Source organism: Myripristis murdjan, chromosome 14, assembly GCF_902150065.1.
Source record: "Myripristis murdjan chromosome 14, fMyrMur1.1, whole genome shotgun sequence".
Lineage (NCBI taxonomy): Eukaryota > Metazoa > Chordata > Actinopteri > Holocentriformes > Holocentridae > Myripristis > Myripristis murdjan.
Window position 1 is genome coordinate 12,524,870 of NC_043993.1, and position 27,784 is coordinate 12,552,653.

Genomic DNA, 27,784 nt, shown 5'->3' on the forward strand with positions numbered 1-27,784 from the left:
CCCCAAAAAAAAATCAATTTATTATGAGGTATTCATTACAAGTTTGTTGCTCATATAAACCTCCTCAACAAAGAGCTGATCTGATACACATACACACACATACACACACATACACAACCACACACACACACACACACACACACACACACACACACACACACACACACACACACACACACACACACACACACACACACACACACACACACACACACACACACACACACACACACGCACTAACAGGCAGCATGAAGGTAAAACACTGCACTTGTTTCCCAGGACTGGAAGAGTGAGCAAATGATGGTTGATAACATTATGTCCAGTTCAATGGTGTAAATAAAAAACAAAAAAGCTTGTGGATGTCTGGTTATTCAGGGTGGCAAATCAACCGTGCCAGGAAACAAGCTGCTGACCTTGGCCACACTGGGAAAAGTGCTGTGACACTAAGTGGACAAAGAAAGCTGCTGATGTTTTCATGTCAGCTTGCAAATATTTTGTAGAAATGCAATACTGAATCGGCCTACAACAAATGAACATGAACCTCAGTAACACTGCTTATCCACTGTATAGAGCAGATATCTAGCTTACGATGGCCAGTGTGACATTAAAATGCTTAAGTTTTGCAAAAATTAAAAAGGCTCCACAATGTAAACACCTAATACTGTTTAAAAATAGCATTAAGGCACAAGTGTAACAATGCTGTCTGCTTTTAGTCCAACCAAATTAACAAGTATGAATGATGAATTAAATATATGGCTTTGCATAATTTGAACTGTCTTCTGTATTTGTACAGCATGTATGGGGATCACAGTCTGATTCTTAATTATACACAACAGCGGAGAGGAACGCCTCTTAATGTAGTGTAACAGACTGTAACAAAGATTTGTCTTTAAGGGAGCATCTTTTCTATCACTGATGCCCTTTTGTTCCTTTTAAGGCACAATGTAGGGCTACTGAGATATAAAGGAACAGTTCACTCAAAATACAAAAATGAACATTTGTTACTTACCCCTACTGCAGTGTATCCAGATAGTTTGTGTGTGATTTGGTGAGTCCCAAGAAGCATGAATTAGCAGCGATTAGGCACAGATTGTAGGTGTTTTCAGCAGGAAAAAGCTCCCGGTGAAACTCGTCACCTGCAAAGGCTGTGGAATATGTTGGGTATCTGTGTCAGGGTTTTTAAAAGGAGCTGCTGCTGTTGAATTTTTCACATGTACATTTTTGATGGTTTGAGCCCCCTGAAAGAATATCCACCCAGCCCCATTGAACTGGGGTGCTGTGAGACTGGGAGGCTCACCGCAGACTGGAAACCTCACCAAATCATACAGAAACTATCTGGTTGGATAGTCTGCCATTAAGTGGGAAAATATCCTTTGCATTTTGGGGTGAACTGTTCCTTTAAATGGAATTAGTGAGAAAACTCCTACATATCAGCAAAACAAATGTTGGGAATCAATAGTGTTTCCAAAAATAAGTCCATTGACAAATAATACGTGAGGAAAGTAAGCTTTGAATGGTAAGATGAAGTCAGTGTACCCTGATCCATGACAGCACGTGTTCGCCACAGTGTCCTTAAAAGAAAGAGGGCAAAGGAGAGAACGAAATGTTAGAGACAAAAATGAGATGAGGGAAGGGGGGGGGGCGGAGCCATTTGGCAGGCTGGTGGTACTGAAGTAATGGGAGACAGAGGTAGGAAGACAGAGGTAGACAGGGAGAGGAAAATGAGAGGAGACAGCAGCAGAGCAAAGTCAAGTTCAGAACTCCGTGTGTGAATGACTGGAGTCCCTGTTTCCCAGCGGGCTTTCACTGGGCTTCATGAAGATTCCCTCCATAGCTTTCCACAGGCTGTGCTGGCTGGGAGCCGTCATGGCATGCACTTCCCTCTGGCCATGGATCGGCCGCCCGTACTCCTCCCCTGTCACTGACAACAGTGCGTCGGTCGCCTTGTGGCGGAAACGGACCGCCTCCTCGCGCTTCCACACTGATCCACTACACTGAACTGTCCATTCATCCAGGTGGTCGCCTTCCCCTTCCTCGCCAAATGCACTCACCTCCTGTGGACAAGCACAAGAAGACAGGGAATAGAACAGAGGATGTGGCAATGTAAGAACACACTAATCCTAGCTTTTATGAAAAAAAAAAATTTGGTCACATGTTTCTTGCACCTTTCCAAATGTTAAAGGATAACAGCAATAAGTTTTTTTTTAGTCTGTGCCAAACTTCTATGTTGTTTCTCTCCTTTACAATATTCCTGGTAATGTCTGCACAAAGTCAGGATAACTGAAGATATCAGGGCTAATTTTCTCACCTTATGAAGAATCATTTTCCAGCAATGTATTTGTAACAAGGGAAACAACTTGTACAGACTTGTACTTTTAAAATAGGCATCTGGGCAGCCTCGGCCCAGACAGCTTAAAAAATGTCTACATTTTTTCACACCCATCCTTTAGTGCGGTCTCTTTTAGGTATGATGTACATACAAACTTCTATACAACATCCTTTCCAAACATTCATGCATTGGACACGCTACTGAATATGCCTACTTCCAAACATATTGTACATGAAAACTTATGACAAAGAAACATCGTGTTATTCCTCAACTTGTGTAGCCTCCTTTTTGTCACATTCTCTAAGCCAGTTTGTGGGGGCTCGTCCAGGATTTGAACCCAGGACCTCTCGCACCTGAGGTATCGGCACTGACACCAATATCAGTATCACCATACAAATGTATTGACCACTACATTCTGTCCCAGCCTGTGCAGGGAGTGCTGTGGACAGTCCTTCAGGTAGAGCTGCTCCTCACAGAACCCACCTGGTTAGAGGACAGCGGGGAGGCGAAGTAGTGGCTGTGCAGGTTGCGGCCTGTGTTGACATGAGTGAGCCGAATGGTCTGCCCGCACTTGACCGGGGTACCTCGATAACACACGGCATCACTTGTCCCACGCACACTCCAGTAGCTGTTACTGTCCTCCACTGAAGTAATGCCTGTCACAGACTGCTGCCCGCTACCTGCCACACACGCACACGCACACACACACACACACACACACACACAGGGAAAGATCATTACAGAGATACACATGTAAGTGGAGGGTCACTTTAAATCACCACTATGCCCCCCTTTTTATTGTTTGTCAAGCTTTTCTGACCAACTGTAATCTTTATCATACAGACATTTTTTCTCCTGTTTTTTGTCTTTTTTGTATTGCTCCACTTATTTATTTTGTTATGCATTTAATATTTTTTTCTATGGATATTTATGTCTCCAAGAGTTGAGAGGTATATTTTGTGTGGCCTGTTTTATGGTTGAAATGCTTGGATAACTCTGATCTTAAAGTATTAGATTGCTGATGATCACCAGCTAGTCTGACAGTCACAGATTACCCACGGTTTGGTTTGCCTTGGCATGTTGGCAACCAGAATGACAGGCTGACACCTACCTTTACTCACAGAAAAACATCACCAAAACATTTCTAATTACATCACCTAAAACGGTATCGGTAACTAGAGATGAAGTAAAGGCACAAGAACCAAGTATACATAGAAAAAAACATGAATTAACTCCATGCAGCTAAATCAGATCCGTTATAAATGAGACTCACCAGAACCGTATCGGACGTCGTGCGAATGTAACCTCACATTATGCTTTATATTTAATAGCTTGACGACCGAGCCGCATGTCACAAAACTCAGTTCTGTACCGTAGGAGAGCCCACATAAACAGGACAGCAGCATACAGCTCCACAAAATGCGTGAAAGAGCAGGACAGTTATCCATTCCTACAACGCCGCCACTAGCCACAGTGCAACCTCTTCTTTAGTGATTTACACGGTTTCTGCTACGTCATCGAAAAGGTACAGTAGGCCAGTATGGAGGGGAGGATACAGCGCCCCTGCTGGTTTGGAATGGTCACTGCAGGACTTATGCCACTGAAATATTTATGAATTACAACAAGGCTTCACATGTCGGCTTTGTGTTTTTTTCCCTGGGCTATTTTTTATGCTAGAGTGCTATATTTATATATTGTTTTATACTGTTTTCATATTATAATGAATGATGGCGTACGTATAAAATACAATTTTTTATTTTTTATTTTTTTAATTTTACAATATCATGGTCCGCCAGCAGGGGGCATCACCGTGCTCCTGAAAAGGATGGAAGTTTCCTCACTGCATCCCGGAATTGTCATCACGCCGCTTGTTCACGGCCATTTTTAGTATAATCTCCCCGAATTTCAAAACATCACAACACAATCCAGTTTTACTCTACATATTTGTGGAATATACCGTCGCAGCGAGACGTAAGTCCAGTTTCCCCGATGCCGCTGACGATCTGCGGGTTTTGCGGGAGAACAAAGAGAGCAAAACGCAGTGGGCTAACATGCTGATTAGCTAACGCCATAACGTTAAATAGCTAAGTTGGCTCGGAGGCCTTGATTTCTTTCCACAGCAGCTAGCCGGGGTTTACTCTGCTGTTGTCCCGTTTTTGTGTTGTTTTATGCAGCACTGACATTAGAGACGGTTTTGAGCTTGAATACCTTCGTTACAGCTAGCCAAAGAAACACAGCCTGCTCGCTTCATTAGCTAGTGTTTTGTGGCTGCTAACATGGCTAGTCGCTGGTGGCTAAGCTAGCTGAACAAGACAACTTGTTGTTGTGCATAAACAGCTTTTTGACTGCTAAAGAAACCGCTTAGATTTATTGTCAAAACACATAACATTCATGGTTTGTCACTTCTTTCATTTCCGCTATGTGCGCGTCGTGTCGAGGTGCTAACTTTAGTTTGTTTAATAATGTAAGTTAGCTTGCTAATGCTACATCCTGATGTAGTACCTAAGTTAGCTAGATCTTATAAGTTAAAAGCAAATGTTAAGAAGGGGGCATCAGTAAGGCAGACAACTGAACCGACATATAACGTTAGCAGAGTATTGGCAGTATTATCTGTTTACAGGGCAACTTTTTATACAGATGGCGATATGCTCACTGAGCATCCAGCTCACATGCCATGTTGCACATTAGCGGAGACCCACAAGAAAATGTTTACCAAACACACAGGCCTTCAATTATTAAGATGCACACAGTTAAAGACACAGGCTGTCATTACAAAGAGCCTGCATATTTGATTATTGGTGAGCACAAGATCTTAAACAACTAGATTTTTTTTCTTTTTCTCGGGATAATGGTGCGGTGTTGTGGCACCTTCAGTCGTCTGACTCATGAATGTCCTCTGGGCAAAACTGCTCTTGAGTCAGAGGGAGGCCATATAATTTAAAATGTTATAATCTAGGCAAAAGTTTGTGCATTTGATCAAGGTTTCTCAGATCATGAGATTATCCACGTATTGACTTTTTATATTATATTGTTTTGTGCACATCCTTCACCACAGAGCCAAATAGCTCCATAATCTATGGATTTTCACGTATCATTAATTCCTACCACTAAATCATAAAATAACTACCTAGAATGACATTCATGATATTTATTAGGCTGCATTTTGGAATGGACGCACATGCAGATGTCAGTGTTAAGACAAAAACAGCTGCACTATTTACTGGAATAGCTGTGGCCAGAGATCAGTTGCACCACAAGTAATTAAGATATGTTGAGCTGCTAACGAGCAACTCTGTCCACCATGGCAAACTACTTACAAATAACTATTTCAGCCAACCTTGGACAAAGTAATGCTGAGGTGATGTGGAAAAAGGTTATTTACAGAGAATTCTTCACACTCATTCCTCAGGACGAGCAAGCATGTCTGACTTCATCGAGAGCGAGGCTGAGGAGTCAGATGAGGAGTTTGAGGAGAAAGACCTGAAGCCCAAAAAGACTCAGAGGTTTATGGAGGATGATGATGGTAAGATTAATGGGATCAGATAGATTAATGGGATCAGTTGGTCCAAAGTCCATTTGGTGGCTGTATGACAAGTGTGACCCTGATCTCTGTGATTTCTCGACAGATGAAGAGGAAGAAGAGAACACAGAAGACCAGGATGAGCGAGGGAATTTAAGGGGGCTCATTGATGATGGAGATGAGGACGACGAGGAAGAGGAGAATAATGATGCGAGTGGGAGTGGTGGTGGCGGAAGCGACTCTGAGGATGAGGTCAGACAGCGACACAAAAAGCGCAGTAAGTTCATCAGCTGGTTGCAGACAGTTCATAACCATCTCATATGACTGCAGTTGTTGGTGGTGCGACTTAAATAAGATGCAGATTAAAGCTTTGTCCTCATCACAGGGGGATCTCATCATGTTTCTCTCTCTTGCTACATCATCCCCTACGGTTTCAGCACATTTCCACAAAACCAGTTTCTTACTGAGTCATGTTTATCACTTCGCTCCCACTAGTCCTCACATTACTCCCAAACAGCAGAAAACATCGACAACACTCTCCAGACTTTACAGCTCGTGTCTGCATGGGTGTGCCAAAAAAATACTGAATTTAGATTGGTGTCCTTACGTTTCTATACGGTGGAAGTGACTTTTATTTGAAGGTGCTGAGAAATAACAGTTGATTATTTATTAACCTTTACTGTGATTTCAGTTTTCACACTTAATCATTGCCGACTCTTGTACATTGTCATATCAGCAGTATTGAAACATTTTATTTATTTATGTATTTTTTGACTATTTGAATATCTTCTGAATGGATATCCATTTAACACAGCCCTTGTTATTGTCCTTAAAAAAAAAAAAAAAAAAGTGTATGTGTGTAGGTGTATATGTATATGAATATGTTTGTATATGTAAAGCCGACAGCGCTTCAGCAGAAAAGCAACACAAATGGTATGCATCCCAAAAATGTCTCGTAACAAACATACAAATTTGCCCACTAGTAGGGGGTGTGCGCTATATATCGTCTGTGCTAATATCTTATCATTTCGCTCATCTTTTTAATGATGTGCGAAATGACAAACTCGAGTATACAAGGATACAAGGAAGTTTATGCTGCTAATTTTGCAAAACAAACAAACAAACAAACAAACAATCAAAACACACCCACAACAACAGATTTAATATCATCATTAACGGCATCTAATACACTAAAATTATTCCATATTGATAGGGCTGGATATTGTTCTGAAATTCTTGGTACTGTTACCAATACCTTGACTTCAGTACCAGGTTCTGAACAATACTTTTTCAATACCAGTTTTATTAAATATCATTATAAAATCCGTTCTGTAACTTGGTGTTCCTCCTGCATGTCTCTACACATGTAACTTTAGACAGCCAATCACCAGCATTATTAGATCTTGGTACAAGCAGGCTGCATGATCATTGGCTCACTGACACTGATGAGACTACTCCATTTACATACTTATCACATCTGATGAGTGAATTATGTCAGTAGCTCCACCCCATGCGATAATGGATCGAATTGGTCCCAGCTCTAATATTAAATGAAGCAAAGTAATAATTTCTGCTTTGCTCCTCTATTATCTTGCCCTGGTAAAGGCTGTAGTGGCTGAAATGCCTAAACAAGCTTTTAACTAAACAGCCATGAAATATTAAAGGCTTTTTAAAATTAATTTCCCTCTCAAGAGCCTTAAGATTTTTCCTGCTATTCTAAAGCAGCAGGATCCCCAAACTGAAGAGCAGCAGTGGGGCGGCTTTTTCCACAAGAGCAGCACTCCACGCATAATGGTTCTATTATCTTCACTGATAAAGTGGGGAGGGGGTGATGTTTTCACCACTGTTTGTTTGGCAGTATCTCATAAAGTAACAAACATGCTGGAATGAAGTGTTGTGGCTAGATTAAATTTTGGTGATGGTAAGGATTGGGATTTCCACTGTTAGATTTTGGACTTTGTGTCATTTGGCATCGGGGACTTCTGAGATGGCTGGTAAACAGCATTGCTTTTACTTACCAATTTTTCAGAAACTCAAACCTGCTAGACAAATAACAAACAAACAAGGGAGTGTTGTACGTGGACCTCGGCTGACAGAAATGCCAAAATATGAGGAAAATTTCATATTTGCCTTTCAGTGGTATTTTTCATCACCTATTGCAGATTCTATCTCCACAGCAAATTACTGAAGGAGTATTCCACACAACATAAACAGTACTGTTGTTACGATTTATACAGATGACATATACTTTTTCCTCATCAAAAGTAGGAATTATTTGATTGTTTACTTTAAATAAGCACACAGATATTTGATGCTGCCACGTAAGATCTACATAATTCTTTGACATTGTTACCATCCTTTTAAAGGTAGTCTTGTATGCTCTCATTCCCCAAGTTTTTTTTTTTTTTTTTTAAATTTTTTTCCCTTCTGTTTTGCAGATTATGACGATTATCTGGATGACGAGGATCTTGATCTAATTGAAGAGAACTTGGGTGTTAAAGTGAAAAGAAGGGTAAGAAATTTTTTCATCTTCTATTTTTGCTGTAACATTGGATATTTGTATATTTGGCTTCCTATGTTGTGATTGACCTGTATTTTCATGTTATTTTTGGATAATCCTGTTAAAAAAAAAGTTAAGGCTGGCACTGATCATAGCTTTCCTGTCTTTGATAGAAGAAGAAATATGACCGTGTGAAAACGATGGATGACGATGAGGATGATGATGAGAAGGGCTTAATCGCTGATGAAATCTTTACTGGAGATGGGGATGGCGATGGCGATCTGGAGGAGGGAGAGACCGTGGACATGCCTTTCCGAAATGCAGATGCTGATGAAGAGGGAGAGGATGAGGAGTCAGGTAGGGCAGGACTGAGGCGTCTCTGGACGTTTTTCACAGCTTCAAAAGCGATAGAATAACAACTTCAGTTTAGTTGCAAACTTGATATATTTAATGTTTTTCTGGATCTGTGCTTTTGTTCCAGACATTGATGATTTCATTGTGGACGATGATGGCCAACCCATCACCAAGAAGAGGGGCAAGAAATTTTCAGCATACACAGACGCGTGAGTGTCTTGGTTTTTAGCATATGTGTGGTTGTTCTTGCTTCAGGAGTAAAAAGTGAAAGGGAAGAGCTGCAGATCTTGTTTTATAGAGCGTTTACCGAGTGAGTCAAAGTAAAATTAAATGAGACACAACAAAGAAAATGTGCAGGAGGAACCAAAATAGCTAGCAAGGCTAATGAAGTACCTCCCTCACCCGCCAGTACGCTACAATATACTGAAATATTTAAGCAAAGCACAGAGACATTAAGCGCAAAATAGCAAGATAACTGCTGTGATGATAATTAAGTGGAAAAAATATGCATTCTCTGTTGCCTCTGCTCATTGTTGCACATCGTTCCGCAGAGCCCTCCAGGAAGCCCAGGAGATTTTTGGAGGCGACTTTGATTTTGCCGACTTTGATGCTGACGCTTATGACCAAGGCGAGGAGGAGGAAGAAGACCAGGATGAAGAGGGCTGGGACCGGCCAAAGAAGCAGACCAAGAGGAGGCTGGGCAGAAAGAGCATCTTTGAAATCTATGAGCCCAGCGAGCTGGAGAGCAGCCACATGACTGATCAGGACAACGAGATCCGCTCCACAGACATGCCTGAGAGGTTCCAGGTGTGTGTGTGTGTGTGTGTGTGTATGATTGTGCATTTGTTTGCACTTGTGTTCTGCCTGTACCCTTAATTTTTGCTGTTTATGTGCTGTTGTAATTGAAGCCTTAGCTTAATGCATAAATGCCTTTAGATGCCCTGAGTTTTGACTTGAAGCCAGAATCACCCCTTTTGAATTTTAATTGTTTCATAGATCATCCCTTTAATATTTCTCTTCTAAGGATTCACTTCTAAATGTGAGCTTTGAAATGTCCTGACCTGTATAAAAAGCCTGTGTTTGTTAATCTATATTGAGTGAACAACGTTTTAGAACCACTTGCATTTTCTAGTGGGAAGCTATGACCCAATATCAATTTTACAGATTGAGTCATAAAGTGGAATGTAGATGAAACTGAGGAGAGATTTTTAAGGGTTTACGGAGCCTCAATAAAGTTTTGACGGGGCTTGTGCAAATTGCAGTGCAGCTCATCATAAACAAAGCTGTTTCTAACAGTTTGTGCGTTCAGTATCTGTGTATCTTTCTTTGTCTGTCTGTATGGCATTTTTTCCTGACTCTTTGATCTCTGTCTTACAGTTAAGAGCCATCCCTGTGAAACCTGCTGAGGACGATGAACTGGAGGAGGAAGCCGAGTGGATCTTCAGACACGGCTTCTCTACCCTCACTATCTCCATGCAGGTATGGCCTTCACCATGCAAACGCAGGAAAACCAATATGGGAAAAAAAAAAACAATATGAAATTAGACATGCAACAATTAAACATGTTTCCTATGAATGATGTCTCCCTCTGGGCCAAATGTGTTCCAGACAAACAAATGTGTAACCCTGTCTTGACCTATTACTGTGCTGCTCCCTTGGGCAGTGATGAGATGTGTCATTCTTTAAACTTTTGTCAAACTCTGATCAGTGGTGTCATTGCTCATGGTTGGATGGGGCCTGATTGATAATCCAGGCATAGCTAAATAGAAATAACTTGCTTAATAGATTACACTGTTCAGATACCTACCTATTAGTCAGCTGGTTCTGTGAGTCAGCCTTTATCCCCGCTTTCTTTCCATTATCCATCATCTCCCTGACACTAATGATTCAAGCTTGGATTACAGTTCCTAAATGTACTGATAGTTTATCAAATCAAATTTCTGAATCCAAAATAAGTTTCACCAATAAGTAAAAGATGCAAACATCATAACAAACTTAAATCAATTTGCCTTGTGCTGATTAGAGGCTTATAGGAGAGAGGAGAAATGTTTGCCTATTGTAGTCATTTTTTCTGATTCCAAGTGTCATGGCATCATTAATCGACATGGCTGTTGCATCTCAAACTCAGTAGCCACTTAACTGTTTTACATGTCAATTAAATTTAATTTACCTTTTTTTTATATATAGAAAAGAGGCTGCTTGGTTGCCTGACAAAGCAGCTGTTATAGTAGGCAAACACAAACTAAAATTAGTCAGCAGTTGGCTGCCTACTGGTGCACATTTCTCATGCTGCTTCTGTGTTTTTGACTGGACAAAAGCTTGCAATTTCCAGCTAATGTGAACATATACACAACTCAACAATGACATTCCTGTAATTACCACTTTATATTTACTACCTTCTGTTATTTATGTGCCTTAATCAGGAGAGCACAGATTACCTTGACAGAGGAACGACCACAAACTTCAGCAGGAAAGGCCCAAGCACAATTGCCAAGATCAAGGAGGCCCTCAACTTCATGAGGAATCAGCAGTTTGAGGTACAGAGTGAGCTGTCCTAATCCTTATGAAGGATTTCTCCCATCTGGTCCCTTCTGTTGACATTTACATCTGATAGAGGAAATATGGGAACAGCTTGTCAGTACGTTATTAGTACAGGATGCGAAATGCAGCACTCATGTAAAGACCATAGAAGTCGTCGATAAATTTTGATTTTTGTTTGTCTATGCCATGTTCCCCACAGGTTCCATTCATAGCTTTCTACAGGAAAGAGTATGTGGAGCCAGAGCTAAACATCAATGACCTGTGGAAGGTGTGGCAGTGGGATGAGAAGGTATGGTCGGTGTTGGGATTTTTCATTGCAAATAGAAAATAGATGTGCTTTGGTTTGATCAACTCTTGATGTTCAAACTCCTCTTCCTTTTTTCCACCTCTGACCCCTCCAGTGGACACAGCTGAAGACCCGGAAGCAGAATCTGACCCGTCTGTTTCGGAAGATGCAGTCCTTCCAGTTTGAGCAGATCTCTGCTGACCCTGACAAACCTTTGGCTGACGGCATCCGTCCTCTGGACACTGCTGACATGGAGAGGTTTGTCTTAGGCCAGCAACTGACAATAAATTTCAGTATCAACTCATCGGTCTGCCCTGTTATAGAAGTGTGAATGTCTTAAAATTGCCTGTTCAGTCTTATCTATCCAGTATTTATTTTATGAAGATATGAAACCGAGAGAAGCTAGTACATCTTATCACTTGTGAGACTGTAACCAGCAAATGTGATATATTTACTTTATAAATGATGAACTCTAAACTACTGCTCTATTGATTACCCAACTGATTAATTAGCTAACGTTTTAGTATGTTACATTAATATGTCTGGATAACATATAACTTGATGTACAGAGTTTAAACTGTTAAGTCAGTGAGTGTTGTCCTGTTTTTGTTTATTGTAACCTGTCTGTAAAGCCCTTTGAGGCTGTAAACTGTAATTTTGCACTTTTTATTTTTATTTTGCTCTTTCAAAGCAAAGCTCACTCACATGATATTTGAAATATTATATTAGTTTACAGAGCAGTGGATAATAAACAAGGGTTGGAAAGTTCAGAATTATTAGAATATTTTTTTCCTTTTCACTCACTCCTCTTGTTCTACTCTCTACCTTTTTTTCACTGTAGACTGAAAGATGTCCAGACCCTTGATGAGCTGAGTGATGTGTACAACCACTTTCTGCTTTACTATGGCCGAGACATCCCCAAGATGCAGAATGCTGCAAAAGCCAACAAAAAGAGGCTGAAGAAGATCAGGGAGGTGTCTGAGGATGGTAAGATGGCTGTGCAGGTGAACGGGACCTTCTGCAGGGAGGGTTTATGGATGAGGACGGAACGATGAAAAGAAAATTTTTACTATACATTAGAAATATACACTTGTAATAGAATTGTGTTCAGTGCCTTGAAGTGCCTGCATTTTGTGATGATTTTGGCTTCTCCTTTTATAGGAGAGGAGGAGTTGGAGGTAGAGGAAGAAGAAGAAAACAAAGGCCCTGACCTGAAGCTGGCCTCTCGCAGGGACATGTACAGCATCTGTCAGAGCGTTGGCCTCGGTCAGTCATGTTTTTCACCTGGAACACCGTAATCTCAATGGCCAGTTTGTGAAATATACACACACACATAAGATAGTCCCTTGTGATGCTGAGAATATCACAAGGCAGGCTGTTAGAAATGCTTGCTAGATCCAGCACCATCCAGTGACTTTATCCTACACTTTCTCACTCTCTGTCTTTCTATTTTCTTTCTCACTGCAGATGGCTTGGCTAAAAAGTTTGGATTAACTCCAGAGCAGTTTGGAGAAAATCTGAGAGACAGCTACCAGCGTCACGAGACAGAGCAGTTCCCTGCTGAACCAGTGGAGTTGGCCAAAGATTATGTTTGCAGGCAAGATTCGTGTTCTGCCTCCATAAGGACTCTACAGCACATTTATCCTCTGAATCTTCTTGAGGCTCGATGTAGAAGGCAACTATTCTTCCACTTTCTTCTCATGCATTCCTTGATCCCCTCCATCCTAACTTTTCTGTTCTCCCCTGCAGTCAGTTCACAACTCCTGAGGCTGTCCTTGAAGGCACCAGGTACATGGTTGCCATGCAGATTGCCCGTGAACCTCTGGTCAGACACGTGCTCAGACAGACCTTCCAGGAGAGGGCCAAGGTCAACATAAAGCCTACCAAGAAAGGCAAAAAGGTAAGCACACCTTTTTTATTCATTTATAAAAAGCCTTTTGCAAATTAAGAAAGGGCTGCCAAAGAAATATAAAATGGTTTCTGAAAATATATGGTTTGAGTACCTTCTAAATTTGCATTCCTCTTTGCCTGCCTGCTGTAGGAGGTAGATGAGGCTCACTTTGCCTACTCATTCAAGTATCTTAAGAACAAGCCTGTGAAAGAGCTGAGTGGGGATCAGTTCCTGAAGATGTGCCTCGCGGAGGATGAGGGGCTGCTCACCATTGACATCTGTATTGACCTCATTGGGGTCAAAGGGTAAGAGGAACACACAGAGAATACTGAAAAGTTTTTAACTTAATGATGTTTGGTGAGGATAGCTTGGCCTGCATGTTATGGATTTCCACTGGTACCCTAATTCCTGAATAGGGGTGGATAAGTGGGCTGACCTCTCTTGGCCTATAAAGTCAGATGTCAAACCAAAACATGGTCACTGAAAATAAGCGTCAAACAGATTAAGCAAATCATAAATAGTTCACATATTGTGTTTTCTTTCACATGTGCATGCACAACATTTCTTAGGCTCATAATTCCTGTCAGCACTCTTCCTTGTATAACTTGTATTATTAGCAGGCAGGGCAACAAATGAGCAATTGGTTTAAAATGGCGAAGAATCAAAATTATCCCTATTATGCTAGATGCAGCAAAGCTGATTCTAAACAATTCATGTTTGTCATCCGTCACCGTGACAGCAAGTGGACTTTTAAGCTGAAATAACGTGGATCAGCCGTGCTCTTTCAGTCAATGAGAGGAGCAGAAAACCTCAATGTATTTTACCAAATTTCTTGGCAAGGTGAATGGATTATATGTGTCAGTGCCAGACACAGGGGAGAAGGCTACTTACGTTTCGTTAGGTAAGACTAAGTTTTGATTTGACAACCTGTAAATTAATAATAGACTGGTCTGCTAGAGAAGACGAGCCCCTGGGCTCACTTCAGGCACACTCGCATCGACCTAAGGATGTACGTTTAAATGCCTTTCTTGATTAGGGCATATCAAAGTTAAAATCGACCATACAAAGGAGGTAAGGAGAACTCAGACAAGTTTCGAACTGTGCTCTGGGTCTTCTGCAGCAGAGCTGGAAAGAGGAGTCCAAGTGGGATGTTGTGATTTCTTGTATAGGCAATATTTGGCCAGGCCAAGTTGTCTCAGCATATCACACACCGGGAAATACACACTCTACCTACCTACCTACATATATGAATACCTACATACATACATACATGCATGCCTACCTCCCTACATACATACATACATACCTACATACAATCAAAACATATAACAAGTAGACCATATGGACTGTTAGGTTCAGTTGAGAGTACATTTCCTGGTACTTTTGGGTTCAGGCACACATTTTTGGACCTGTCAAGACCTCCACATGAGATATTTACCAAGCACAGGATTTGATATACCTATCTCTTGTGCTAGTTTTTGGGGTTAGCATCTTGATTGTGTGCTGGAGGAACAGAAGGGTTGGTAAGTAGGATAGCTCCTGTGAGTTTGATATCTTGAAATTTTAATTTCAGCTTGTTTATTTCCCTTGATCTCAATCCTTGTTGGTAGAGCGTGGGCCTTTTGAATTATGACACTTGCATGTCTTTTTCATATCCTTCTCAGGTATGCCGGAGACCAGACATACTTTGATGAGATCAAGCAGTTCTACTACAGGGACGAGTTCAGTCACCAGGTGCAGGAGTGGAACAGGCAGCGGACCTTAGCCATAGAGAGAGCGCTCAGCCAGTTCCTCTACCCTCAGATGGCCAAAGAGCTCAAGAGCAAACTCATCGCTGAGGCCAAGGAGAACATTGTCAGGGTAATTTGGCCCGGCCTTCCTTATTTGCTACACATTTGTATCATAAAAATTAATTTGCGGAAATTTTGTGTGATATTTTGACCATTTTATATGATCATTTTAATGTAAAGATGTGCAAGAAGTCAGTAGGACAAACTCCTAGTGCTTGTGCTTTGTGGTTGAACTGAAATCTGATGTCAAATTAAGAAGCAGAAATAATCTCATCATTATGTTATGTTCACCACATTATCAAGTGTTTTCCCCCTTAGATTTCATATATTAGATTTCATATGTATTCCATGTCAATTCCCCCTTCCAGTCTTGCTGTCGCCGGTTGTACAACTGGCTGAAGGTGGCTCCTTACAGACCAGATCAGCAGGTGGAGGAGGACGATGATCTGATGGATGAGAGTCAGGGCAAAGGCATCCGGGTGCTCGGAGTTGCTTATGCACCCAGCAGGTGTGTGACCCAGAGTTTGTTCAGATCTCTTTTTTTTGTTGCCAGACAATCTGTGCATCGATCAAAACCCAGCATTACAAAGTCAATACGTGTATCCTTGTGCAGAATGTTCATCCCACAATATTCTCCTTGAAGAGACGGAGTAAATTTTAAATGCTCCATTGCACTGTATTGCAAGGGTTATAGGTGTTATAATAGTTTTCAGCCAGGGCTGGTCAATATGGCCGAAAAAAAAAAAAAAAAAAAAAAAAAAAATATATATATATATATATATATATATATATATATATATATATATATATATCTATCTATCTTTAACTGAATGTCTCTATTGATATTGCAGGCATGACTATCAGTACATTTAATACGATTTTTTGCACACCAGAGTTTTGTTGAACAATCATTAGTAATATGAGTATGATGAGCAAGCAGGCAGAGGTAAGTAATAGAACAGCCACAGCAGTCTAATAAGTTCAGAAAATTAAATCCCTTTACTGTAATGCAGCCTTTAAAGCCAACACTCCTGCCATATCACAGCATTGTGATATCCAAATGATCAGACAATGTCTAGTCTCATATCACAGTATCAGTTTACCAGCCCTATGCTCAGTGGTTTCAAGCACTGCAAAAGCGATGCAATGGTGCTTTTTATTTATATTACTAGTTACTGTTATGGCAGAAACATTTGTCTTTAACAAGTGGAGAAGGGTGAAAGAAGGCTGAAAGGTTTTGACATGTATCACACTTAAAGTAACTTTTTGGGCTTCCCATTTATTTTCAACAGCCAAATCACCATTTAATGAAACCCTTGATATTTGTGGGCTGCCAAATTAAAATCCAAGAACTGGTGCATGTTAATTTGGCAAGCCACTTGGTGTTATTTTGTTTTTGGAGTCATTCCCCAGCCACTGAATATTGCTCTAAAGGTGTCATTGGATGATGCAAGAGCAGTTACTGAAAATCAGTGAAAATGTGAAGTTGTATATTTGTTCATCCAAAAAAGTTGTTTGAAATTTAGCCATGTAAGTAAAGTCAAGCAATGCTTACATACATAAACAGCACACTTGCATATCAAAATATATATTTTTAAGTGGCACAAACTTGGCTCCTGAATGCATTCTCACAGAGATACTCCAGTATTCTGCGCTCTGATCAACGGAGAGGGAGAGGTGGTCGACTTCCTGCGTCTGCCCTATTTCATGAAGAGGAGGAACGCCTTCAGGGAGGATGAGAGAGAAAAGAAGGTACAACCAGAGGAAGCACATGCGCGCCTTTACATCCCTCAGACACTTCAAGTTATATGGGTCATGTTTGACAAGATCCTTTTCTTTGTCGTAAATATGCAAAAGTGCACTGGATTTGTGATTCATGTTGGTTTGTCTGTGTGTCTGTGTTTTTTTTTTTTCAACTTTAGGCCAACGACATTGAAAACCTCAAGAAGTTTCTGATCAGCAAGAAACCTCATGTGGTGGCTGTCGCTGGGGAGAATAGGTGCATATGTGTTTTCTTTCACTGCACCCATTTAAGATACTGAAACCTGTTGCTATATGTACAAAATCTGCCTTTGGAGCAGTATTTTGTCAGATTATTATCTATAGTGGGAAAAAAATGCATCATAATGCCCCCTGTATGTGCAGAGACGCCCATATGATAATGGAGGACATCAAGAGGACTATCAGTGAGCTGGAGCAAGAGTCGTCTCTGCCCGCTGTGGGAGTGGAGCTTGTTGACAATGAGTTAGCTACGCTCTACATGAACAGCAAGAAGTCTGAAGTAAATACTCAACTGTTCCATTACACACACACACACACACACACACACACACACACACACACACACACACACACACAAAAACAAACATGAACAATTTTCACTGCTTCTACCATGGTGGTTCTCTACAGTAAATTACATTATCAAAAATCACTAAAATTAAAGACTTCTGGACCTGGACTTGCTCACTTTATATTCACACATTCAGCAAGAGGAGTGTTTAACAGTGATGTTTTTTTCAAGTCTGTCCATTTGCACTCCTTCCTTACCATATTGTGTTTTATCCTGATGTTGTTTTCCCCCTCTTTTCTACCTTTCCTTTGCCCTGTCTCCTTCTGCTCTGTCTCGGTTCAGGCTGATTTCAGGGATTACCCTCCCCTGCTGCGACAGGCTGTGTCGATAGCCAGGAAGATCCAGGATCCTCTTGTGGAATATGCTCAGGTCTGCAGCAGCGATGAGGACATCCTCTGCCTCAAACTACACCCACATCAGGTGAGATGGGACGGGTGTGGTGTCGGCACACCGATTTTGTTATGAATGTGTCTGTATTTATAGCTTTATGTCATTAAAGTGCAGCTGAATCAAATATTCTCTCAAATGCTCTTTATCATATCCTGTGATATCATTTAACCCCAGAAAGAATAATTGGGGATTTTGGTCTAAAGAAATTTTTGGGAATGTGAATTTTCAGGATATATTCTTTTCTGTTTCTTTTTCCTCTTTTTCTTCTTTCTTTTTCTTCTTCTTCTTTTTTTTTTTTTTTTTTTTGGAATTTGAGCTCCCATATTATTTCTAATGGAATATTAAAATCCCCTGCTTTCCGCCCACTTATTGTGATATTAATTACATAGAACTGTTCTCTTGAAATTGGCCGTATTTACTTAACCACTGATAGTAATCATTTGGGTTCAGTAGTCCAAAGCAGGTGGATTTAGAGAAGGAAAATGTCCACCTATCTGTAATAGCCTGAGTCAACCCAGAATAATAAACTGAACTAATGAAAATCAGTCATTGTGAACATGGTGTAACTGTCCTTTTTCACTCCTCTGTCTGGTCAGGAACACGTGGTCAAGGAGGATCTGCTGAGTGCTCTGTACTGTGAATTCATCAACCGGGTCAACGAGGTGGGAGTGGACGTAAACCGAGCCATCGCCCATCCTTACACTCAGAGCCTGGTCCAGTATGTCTGTGGCCTGGGGCCGAGGAAGGGCTCCCACCTGCTGAAGGTACATGAGCGTCTCAGTGACATCATACTCCAGTGTCCTGAGACTGTAGCGCCTCACCTGCTGATCCGAGTCTTTTCCTGCCACTCCACAGATCCTTAAACAGAACAACACCCGTCTAGAAAACAGAACCCAGCTGGTCACCATGTGCCACATGGGACCCAAAGTCTTCATCAACTGTGCTGGTTTCATCAAAATCGATACCGCCTCACTCGGGGACAGGTATGTGTGTGAAAGTATGAGGCTTCCTAGCCCTCTGGACACACTCACAACATCCAGCTTTTTGTGAGGCTAAAGTGGCAGCTGTTGCTTGGATTTATTCATGCTTTTTTCAGAACTGACATAACAAGAAATGTTACAGTGTTCTTAACATAGATCTTAAGTGCAGTGTCTTAATATTTTATTTGTACTAGTCTCATGTCTTATGAATTTCTTGAATTTTCCCACTTACAAACTTCTCAAAATAGAGCCTTAACTGAGGAGAAATGGGGAGAGAAACTAAAGGCAGCTACAGCTTTTGGTTTATTTGAATAAGTGAACCATAACCATAAGATTTAAACATTTGTTGATGTTACTTACTAAACCTCCAAGTGTAACTGTAAAAACTGCTAGCTTATTTTCAGTGTGCATTGAAGACAGTAGGCCTGCTTGGGCATATGCCAAATGGAGCTTTACAGTTATTGTTAGGTGTATGGACATCTCTAAAGACCTTGAACTCACACCTAATTGTCTAAAATTTGTTTTAATGTATGGAGTTTTAGACTTTTCAGTGTAAAGACCCGTGAAGTGATGTCTTCTATTTATTGCTAGAAACAGTCCAGCTTTTCTTTTTTTGCCTGATGTAGTAGTAGAGCTTTCATGGTGACAAAAATCCACAATAACCTCTTCAGTTTAATTTGCTGGTCATGTAACAATAGGTGGCTTGTATGGGAGTAAAAAAAAAAAAAAATCTGCAGATGGCAGAATATCATACTCAGTCCCACCTCTCTGCATGCATCTATGTTAAAGTTTTGTGCGATCTGTTCTCTGTAATGTTGTGAGGTTAATTTGAATTTACATCAGTTTTTACATTCCCAAACTCTTCGTGCAGCACCGACTCCTACATCGAGGTTCTGGACGGGTCTCGAGTCCACCCGGAGACGTATGAGTGGGCTCGTAAGATGGCTGTGGACGCCCTGGAGTACGATGAGTCAGCGGAGGACGCCAACCCAGCCGGCGCTCTCGAGGAGATCCTGGAAAACCCGGAGCGTCTTAAAGATCTGGACCTGGACGCCTTCGCTGAAGAGCTGGAGAGACAGGTCAGTGTGCCTGCAGCTGCTTTTACAGTAGTCGAGCTGATTGCTGCTACCTACATGTTAACAAATTTAAACACCTTGGCAACAAGTTTATAGACTCTGTTTCTTCAGCAGCTGTTGCTTAGTATACAGATGGGTTTTCTTTGTCCTTTGCATTTTCTCCTCCACACAATAACAGCATATCAACCACTGCCATGTAATTTTCTTCAAATATCTTGCAAGCAAAATCAAACTTAAGCTGTATTTCACTCGCCCCTTATCTGCCTCATTGTGTTTATTCCTTCTTCTTACCTTGCAGGGTTACGGAAACAAGGGAATCACTCTTTATGATATCCGTGCAGAGCTGAGCTGCAGGTACAAAGACCTGAGAGTTCCCTACAGACTCCCCAACACCGAGGAGGTGTTCAACCTGCTCACTAAGGAGACTCCAGAGACCTTCTACATAGGTAAGACACATTTTACTAAAGCGAACACACAGTCACATACCCTTTTGAATGAAACTCAAGTAAACATCAGTAACATAACAGAACCTGCAGCATCCAACCTGACCAGTTCATCCAGCTCTTTCAACACACAACATGCACAACAACGCTGCAAGCTGTTTTACACTGAACAACTGTTTGGATTTCTTTATCGTTGCACCTAGTTGGAGGCATATCTACTGCATATTAGACTGTACCAGGTGTTTTGGAACATGTTATTATCAGTGTTTAATACTCTGACAATACATTGCCATATTTTAATCTTTTAATTTTATTATATATCATGATGTATTGTAGATGCAAAGGTTCCCAACTAATGCATGAACATGTGTAAATATTCAGCATCATGTAGTAGCTTCATTTAAAAAAATCAAAGTTAGCATAGAGTTAAATGTGATACCTGGAACACTTTCAGAAATCCTGATATACAGTTATCTTGGGACACTGCACAACACGAATGGAGTTGGAGTTTGTGAAGTGTTGCTGTAATAAAAAGTGCTTTATTTTCCCCTCCCTCTCTTCTTTCATTCCCTGCATCCTCAGGTAAGCTGATCACCAGCGTAGTAACCGGTATCGCTCACCGGCGGCCTCAGGGAGAGAGCTACGACCAGGCCATTCGTAATGACGCCACAGGGCTGTGGCAGTGCCCGTTCTGCCAGCAGGACAACTTCCCCGAGCTCAGCGAGGTACAACACACTTCACTTTTCTCCCATTCATGTTTCTGGACACAAAAACGGAAAGTCTGGCATTGAAAAAAAATCTCTGATTGTGCCTTACCCTTTTTTTTTCCCATTTCGTATCACTTCATGTGTTGCTGCAGGTGTGGAACCATTTTGACAGCGGCTCGTGTCCAGGTCAGGCCATTGGGGTGCGAACCAGATTAGATAATGGCGTTCAGGGATTCATTCCCACCAAGTTTCTCAGCGACAAGGTGGTCAAACACCCAGAAGAGAGGGTCAAGGTGAGAGAGAGACACACATAGTATCTTATGTGCTTTATTCCTCCTTGTTGTGCTTAGCTGACAGTTAAATGTGGAGCGTTTTGAGCCAGCGCTCCACTTTTAACCTCAGTCGTACAGTCCTCAAGTGATAGTAACAATTTTGGGTAACTTCCTTGAATATGATATAAATGTACCTTTAATATCTGCACTCTAAAGCAGCTTCATATCTCCATTGCATTATTTAAAGTTATTTTGTCACCAATCTGTATATTTGTAAAAAGATCAGACTGAAAGACTGAAAACCAATTGCAGAGAACAATTGTGATGGGCATATATAAAAAATTCTAAAAGGTAGTGCATCCCAAATACTCACATTTCACCTGTTTATTTGGCTCACATCACACTAGAAACACATGTTTGTTTTTTCCAGAAAAACACATTTGTTTTTCTAGTGTGATGCAAAATTTGGGATGTACTACCTTTCACATTTTTTTAATTTGTCCACACACTCCACTGAGAATCAGATTTTTCAAGCTCAACCTTCCCTTCCAACAAATGGGATGGATCTGTGATTAATTCTCTCTTGTTCACTCTGCTCTACTCCTCTGTTTCCCGTCTCCTCTCCTTCAGGTGGGCATGACAGTACACTGCCGCATCATGAAGATTGACATTGAGAAATTCAGCGTCGACCTCACGTGCCGCACCTCGGACTTAATGGACAAAGCCAACGAGTGGAAGCTCCCCAAGGACAGCTATTACGACTTCGACACAGAGACAGAGGACCAAAAACACGAGGAGGAGCTCAAGAAGAAGCAGCACCGAACACGTCAGTATCCAGAGAAACAGGAGCGGTCAAAACAGCACAAAACCAAACAGGCAGCCCAATCCATTCTGGAGCAGAAGCAGTCACTAGACTAAACAGTCAGTCAGCAGCAAGTGTGACCACATTTTGCCAGTGAAGATCAGTCACTGTGCAAGATCAAGCCAGTTATATAAATTTTAGTTTTTTGCAAAAGGCTTTGTTTGAAATAAGTAATCACTTCTGACAAATGACTGAATGCACAAGGTGTGTAACTTCAGCTTTTCATTATCAAGCCAATTAGTGCACACTTCCCAGATAATTAGTAATTTTCAGTTATTCCTGCTCCTAGATTGATAAAGTGCTTTAGTAGTACAGTGATTGTATATCCCAACTTGGTCATGAGGATAATATAGTATTCCTGGAGAAACTCAACAGTGTTTTCTTGTGACAACATTTTTTCTCATACTGTTCCCCTCTCTGCCTCTCTCTCCAGCATATATAAAGCGTGTGATCGCCCATCCCAACTTCCACAATATCAGTTTCAACCAGGCAGAGAAGATGATGGAGTCCCTGGACCAGGGAGACCTGATCATCAGACCCAGCAGCAAGGGAGAGAACCACCTCACTGTCACCTGGAAAGTAAGGCACTAACAGAGGGAGGGAGGAAGGGTGATAAAGGATGAAATTAAAAGAAACAACTGAACGGATGGGGTGAATAAATGAAAGATGCCTTGGGAGATTCGGCTCAGCAGAGGGACAGAAAAATGTCATGGTTCCTTTTAAGTTAAGCAAGAAGAAATGGAGGTCAAAATAAATTTCTGACACATCCGTAAATAGAGTGCACTTGGTGTAAAGTGTAAAACAGTTCAGAATGTCGGTGTGTAGATTATAGTGTTGATTTAAGTAAATAAATACATGCAAGGTCTTCCAGTCTGATCCTGTGATTTTTTTTTTTTTGTTTGTTTTGTTTGTTTGTTTGTTTTTTTGTAGGTGGCTGACGGAATTTACCAACATGTGGACGTTAGAGAAGAGGGCAAAGAGAATGCCTTCAGCTTGGGACACACCCTCTGGATCAATAACGAAGTAACCTTTACTTGTCTTATTTTATTTTGCATCGTCTTGTGGTGTTTTTTACAATACGAAACATCTTTGTGAGACTTAAGTGTTTTCATGGTTTTTGCATATTCTTAAAGAGCTTCCTCCGATCTCTGCAGGAGTTCGAAGATCTGGATGAGATCACGGCTCGCTACATTCAGCCGATGGCGGCGTTTGCCCGGGATCTGCTCGGGCACAAGTACTTCCAGGATTGCAATGGAGGAGAGAGGGAGGTACGAAAAGACCTCTTGATAATTGAAAATGACACGAACACTCTTTTTGCACCTGCCAGGTCCTCATCATACCTTGAGAGTGTCTACGTTATTTGAGAGGGTTTATGTAGTCTTGAATATTCTATACATGCATTGAGTCTGACTAGCAGGTAAGGTCGCTCGCACCTCATACTGCCTATTGTTGCTATGACTTGTATTTATCATATCTCCCTTTGTCTTCTTCTCTCTCAAAGAAAATGGAGGAGTTGTTGATCAAGACAAAGAGGGAGAAACCTACTTTCATTCCTTACTTCATTTCAGCCTGCAAAGCTCTGCCAGGGAAGTTTATTCTGGGCTACCAGCCTCGCGGAAAACCACGGTGAGCTGAAATGTCCTTAACTCCTCACTGTTGGGATTACTCATGGTAATTATACAATGGCTGGATGGACAATAGGCACAATTATGACCGTTTCCAATGAAAACTAAACTGAAGATTCTTAGTTCTTATTACTTACCTGCCATTTTAACGGGAATTTTCCTTAGAGCAGCTCATATCAAAACCACAGAAACAGTAGACATTGCCATTCAGAATCTTAAATGCCCCATACTCTGTCATTTCCTTTCACATTCAGAGGAGTAGAGGAAATAATGGGAAAGGTTCATCGCACATTCCTTTGTTCAACTCCATGCCTTCAGTCCAAGATTTTATGGCCGTGTAAAATAACTATTAACATCAGTGCTCTGCTTTGTAAATCCACAATATCCAGAGTCCATTTGAATCACATAAACCTCCTGAAAGTTAAAAGTAAAAATGAATACATAAAAGTTACTTATGCGTCAAGCCCAATGTCGACATGCCCTCTTAAACACTGTTTTTCACAGGATTGAGTACGTGACCATCACCCCAGACGGCTTCCGATATCGTTCTCAGATGTTTCCCTCAGTGAACGGGCTGTTCCGTTGGTTCAAGGACCATTACCAGGAGCCCGTGCCAGGTGAGAAGCCACCCTGCCTACTGGCTGTATCTGCTGGCAGTCATGAGATACCGTGTGTTTTTACCTCAAGCTTATGTTTTTTTTTTTCTGTCAAAGGTGTAACACCCTCCAACAGCAGCCGAACAAGGACGCCTGCATCTTTGAACGCCACCCCAGCTAACATCAACATTGCAGGTTAGTAGCTGTCTATCTCTCACACACGCACACACACACACACACACACACACACACACAATCCCAATATGTTTGAATGTTTTCATCTCCTAAATTCGTCCCTCTGTCTGATTATTCTTCCTCCTCAGACCTGACGCGAGCCGTCAATGCTCTGCCACGCAACATGACGTCTCAGATGTTCAGTGCCATCGCTGCGGTCACGGGACAGGGCCAGAACCCAAACACCACACCAGCACAGTGGGGCTCCAGCCAGTACGGCTACGGTGGCAGCACAGGGGGAGGGGGCGGGAGCTCATCCGCCTATCATGTAAGTGGTATTCAGGGAACCGACTGTGTTGGGTCTTGTGGAGGTGTTGTGAGCACACCCAGGCTAAATTTTATACATAGGTGTGCTTTCAAATCAGCATAAGGGGTAACTATATAAGATCTCATGTATTGGTAAGCTAGAGGCCTGTGTGCATGAAGGGTTTCATCACCATACACTACAGGCTGATATATACCACTTTTACACCAAGCAAGCAAGTTTTAGTCAGATTTCTCCTAGTTGGGACTATTCACTAAAAAAAGCCAGCAAGTGCCACTGGTTACATTGGCAGAAGCTCTGTACACATTTCACCTCCAGCTCAACTGGCGTTACAAGCTTCCCACGCAACAGAAAGTCAGGATTTTTTTTATTTACGGACTTACTTATGTATGTTAAAGTTTCAGAGGTTAAGATTGCACACAAGAAGTGTAGAGCATTTTCAATATCTTTGCATCTACATGGTTTGCAAATCAGCTGGTGGCCTGTTTGCACCTCTGCCAATCAGAGCGAAAGCCAATAACGACCTCAGACTACAGGGTTCAGATTGGAGGCTGAAATGCCGGTTAACCTGTTTAATCTGAGCTAGTAGTGGGAATCATCGGTTTCAATGGCACAATGACCGACAACTACTGTAACCTAAAATTATCTCTAGGGATTGAGCCAGTCAGCCAATTTTGTTACCAACACCTCCTTCCTGTGCAGGTATTTGCCACACCCCAGCAGCCCATGGCGACACCCATGATGACGCCCAGCTACTCGTACACAACACCGAGCCAGCAGGCCCTGGGCACGCCGCAGTACCCCGGCTCCACCCCGCAGTCCTCACACTCCCATGGACACGCACACGGCGGACACTCATCACACCATGGCCATCACAGCGGTCACCACGGTCATTCATCTGGCACACCGTCATCCTCCACGTCATCCAGAGGACGCACACCACAGCAGCAGCCAAAGTAAGTAGAGGAAGAACACATGTCGGTGGAGTCAGGCATTCACACGCTGCTTTGTATTAGTGCAGGGGCATGGATCAGAAATAACAAGAGGAGAAAGCTTCCAGCAGCACTGTGGTAGGAAAGACAAAGCTATTTATTAATAAAAATCTGTTTCAGCATTGCCTTCCTCAGGGTTATAACATCAGTGGCAAGTTGCACCCGCCTTATGTATAATGGATAAAAGATAAGGCTGTACCTGACTCTGAATTTCCTCGGTCTAATCACACTTGCTGTTTTTCAGTCTTTCTAGCTATCTGAAAATACATTGGCACAAGTATCAGTGTCGTTGGAGCACGTTAATAACTATGAAAGCAATTATAATCACTCAATATGAAATTCAACAGTCATACAAAAATATTTAAGCGTTTAAAATCTAAACCTGGCAGCTGCATAAAGATTTTAATTGGCAACAGCTGGTTTGAATTACAGTGCAGCTTTGTCAGAATAATGAGATAACACATAGTTATGTCTGATTAAGTGAAGCTCTTTTAACTAACTTCATTTGGTTCTTTAAAGACCAAAAAACAAGCAGTGAAAATGCATGAAGACAACGCTTGAGGTCTCCACTCCCTGTTGTCTGATGGAATGTGTCGCCTGAAAACTGTCCTTGTATTTGCCTGATTGTACATTCACACGTGTGACGTTTTGAAATGATCATACTTGTTTGCATTGGCATAGTCAAGTCTGTGTGGCTGCGCATTCTCTGATTTATTGAAAACATTTTCCAGTGTTGTTCACTCAAACGTAGGAGGTCCCATGAGCATTTGCACCTCCAGATTCCATGTTATAAGTGGGATGGTTGTATTGTAGTAAAAACAGGAGATGAAATTTTGCCAATTGCCAACTGCTTGACAAACATTTGACGTATTTGGCCTACACCCACGCAAAGTTTCCCATCAGCTCCCATTGAAAGTGAGTGATGTCCACTTTCCCTGCCATGTGATTATGAGGTAACCAGTTCCGTTGAGTGAGTCTGCCTCCGCCACTAGATGATGCTAGATAGTGTGATGGCATACGCTGTGTCGCGGAAAAAACACATAAAAAAAAAACATTTGTTCTCTCTTGTTAGTCAGCATTGTAAGTTATAAACTTTCACGTTAATTTAGGAATCCCTTGGATTTCTTTTTACTAGAGGAACCTTTTTTTGTGATCCCACCCAGCCACCCAGTGTGTTAGTCAAAGTGAAGAAGCATTCCAGCCTCCCATGTTATTACATTTTCAGCTATAATAATAATCTCTCTGTCTGCTGCAGGTCCAGCAGCAGCTCTGCGGTGGACTGGGGAAAGATGGCCGAGCAGTGGCTGAAGGAGAAAGAAGCGGAGGGCCGGAAAAAGACTCCGAGGATGACGCCGCGACCGTCGCCCAGCCCCATGATCGAGAGCACACCCATGTCCATCGCCGGAGACGCCACGCCCCTGCTGGATGAAATGGATCGATAGGACATGTAGGGGGGCGTCGCTACAACCCCCCCTCCTCTCCATATCCAAGTCTATTCTTTGTACTGCATCTTTACCTGGACACCCCCCTTCCAGCCCTCTGTTTCTGTCTGTCCCGCACCCCATCGGCCCTCTCATCCCACCAGCCGCTTGTTGGACCCCCCATTCCATCCACCTGACTGTCAGAGTGCACTCACGCCACTCGGTTCTTCCTCTGATTTTGTAGCTCCTTTATATCAGTCTGACCCATCATGACACCTTCCTTCCTCTTGTCCTCCTGTCTACGCTGCCATCCCAAATTTGTCTGTCCTCCTCACCTCCGCTTATGCCCTCTGGCCGCAT

General features: G+C 41.9%; 2 protein-coding genes across 2 annotated transcripts; one reads left to right on the plus strand and one right to left on the minus strand.

Moving 5' to 3' along the window:
- Window positions 1–2: 2 nt before the first annotated feature.
- sdf2 (stromal cell-derived factor 2) lies at window positions 3–3,819 on the minus strand. The gene is made up of 3 exons (XM_030069526.1): window positions 3,603–3,819; window positions 2,813–3,009; window positions 3–2,054 (listed from the first exon to the last, which is right to left on the minus strand). Exons 1-3 carry the CDS (start codon window positions 3,775–3,777, stop codon window positions 1,755–1,757), a joined length of 672 nt encoding a protein of 223 aa, XP_029925386.1. The 5' UTR covers window positions 3,778–3,819; the 3' UTR covers window positions 3–1,754.
- A 330-nt stretch (window positions 3,820–4,149) lies between these two features.
- On the plus strand, window positions 4,150–27,445 carry supt6h (SPT6 homolog, histone chaperone and transcription elongation factor). Its single transcript, XM_030068398.1, has 38 exons — window positions 4,150–4,300; window positions 5,739–5,852; window positions 5,956–6,126; window positions 8,288–8,361; window positions 8,523–8,706; window positions 8,831–8,912; window positions 9,255–9,510; window positions 10,081–10,182; window positions 11,127–11,240; window positions 11,444–11,533; window positions 11,646–11,788; window positions 12,372–12,517; window positions 12,692–12,796; window positions 12,998–13,127; window positions 13,280–13,430; window positions 13,572–13,726; window positions 15,086–15,281; window positions 15,580–15,719; window positions 16,846–16,963; window positions 17,134–17,210; window positions 17,357–17,492; window positions 17,844–17,981; window positions 18,548–18,715; window positions 18,807–18,934; window positions 19,803–20,010; window positions 20,306–20,453; window positions 21,033–21,175; window positions 21,310–21,450; window positions 22,060–22,255; window positions 22,725–22,870; window positions 23,222–23,314; window positions 23,446–23,559; window positions 23,793–23,917; window positions 24,421–24,533; window positions 24,630–24,707; window positions 24,836–25,014; window positions 25,714–25,967; window positions 27,259–27,445. Exons 2-38 carry the CDS (start codon window positions 5,750–5,752, stop codon window positions 27,443–27,445), a joined length of 5,232 nt encoding a protein of 1,743 aa, XP_029924258.1. The 5' UTR covers window positions 4,150–4,300; window positions 5,739–5,749.
- Window positions 27,446–27,784: the final 339 nt, after the last annotated feature.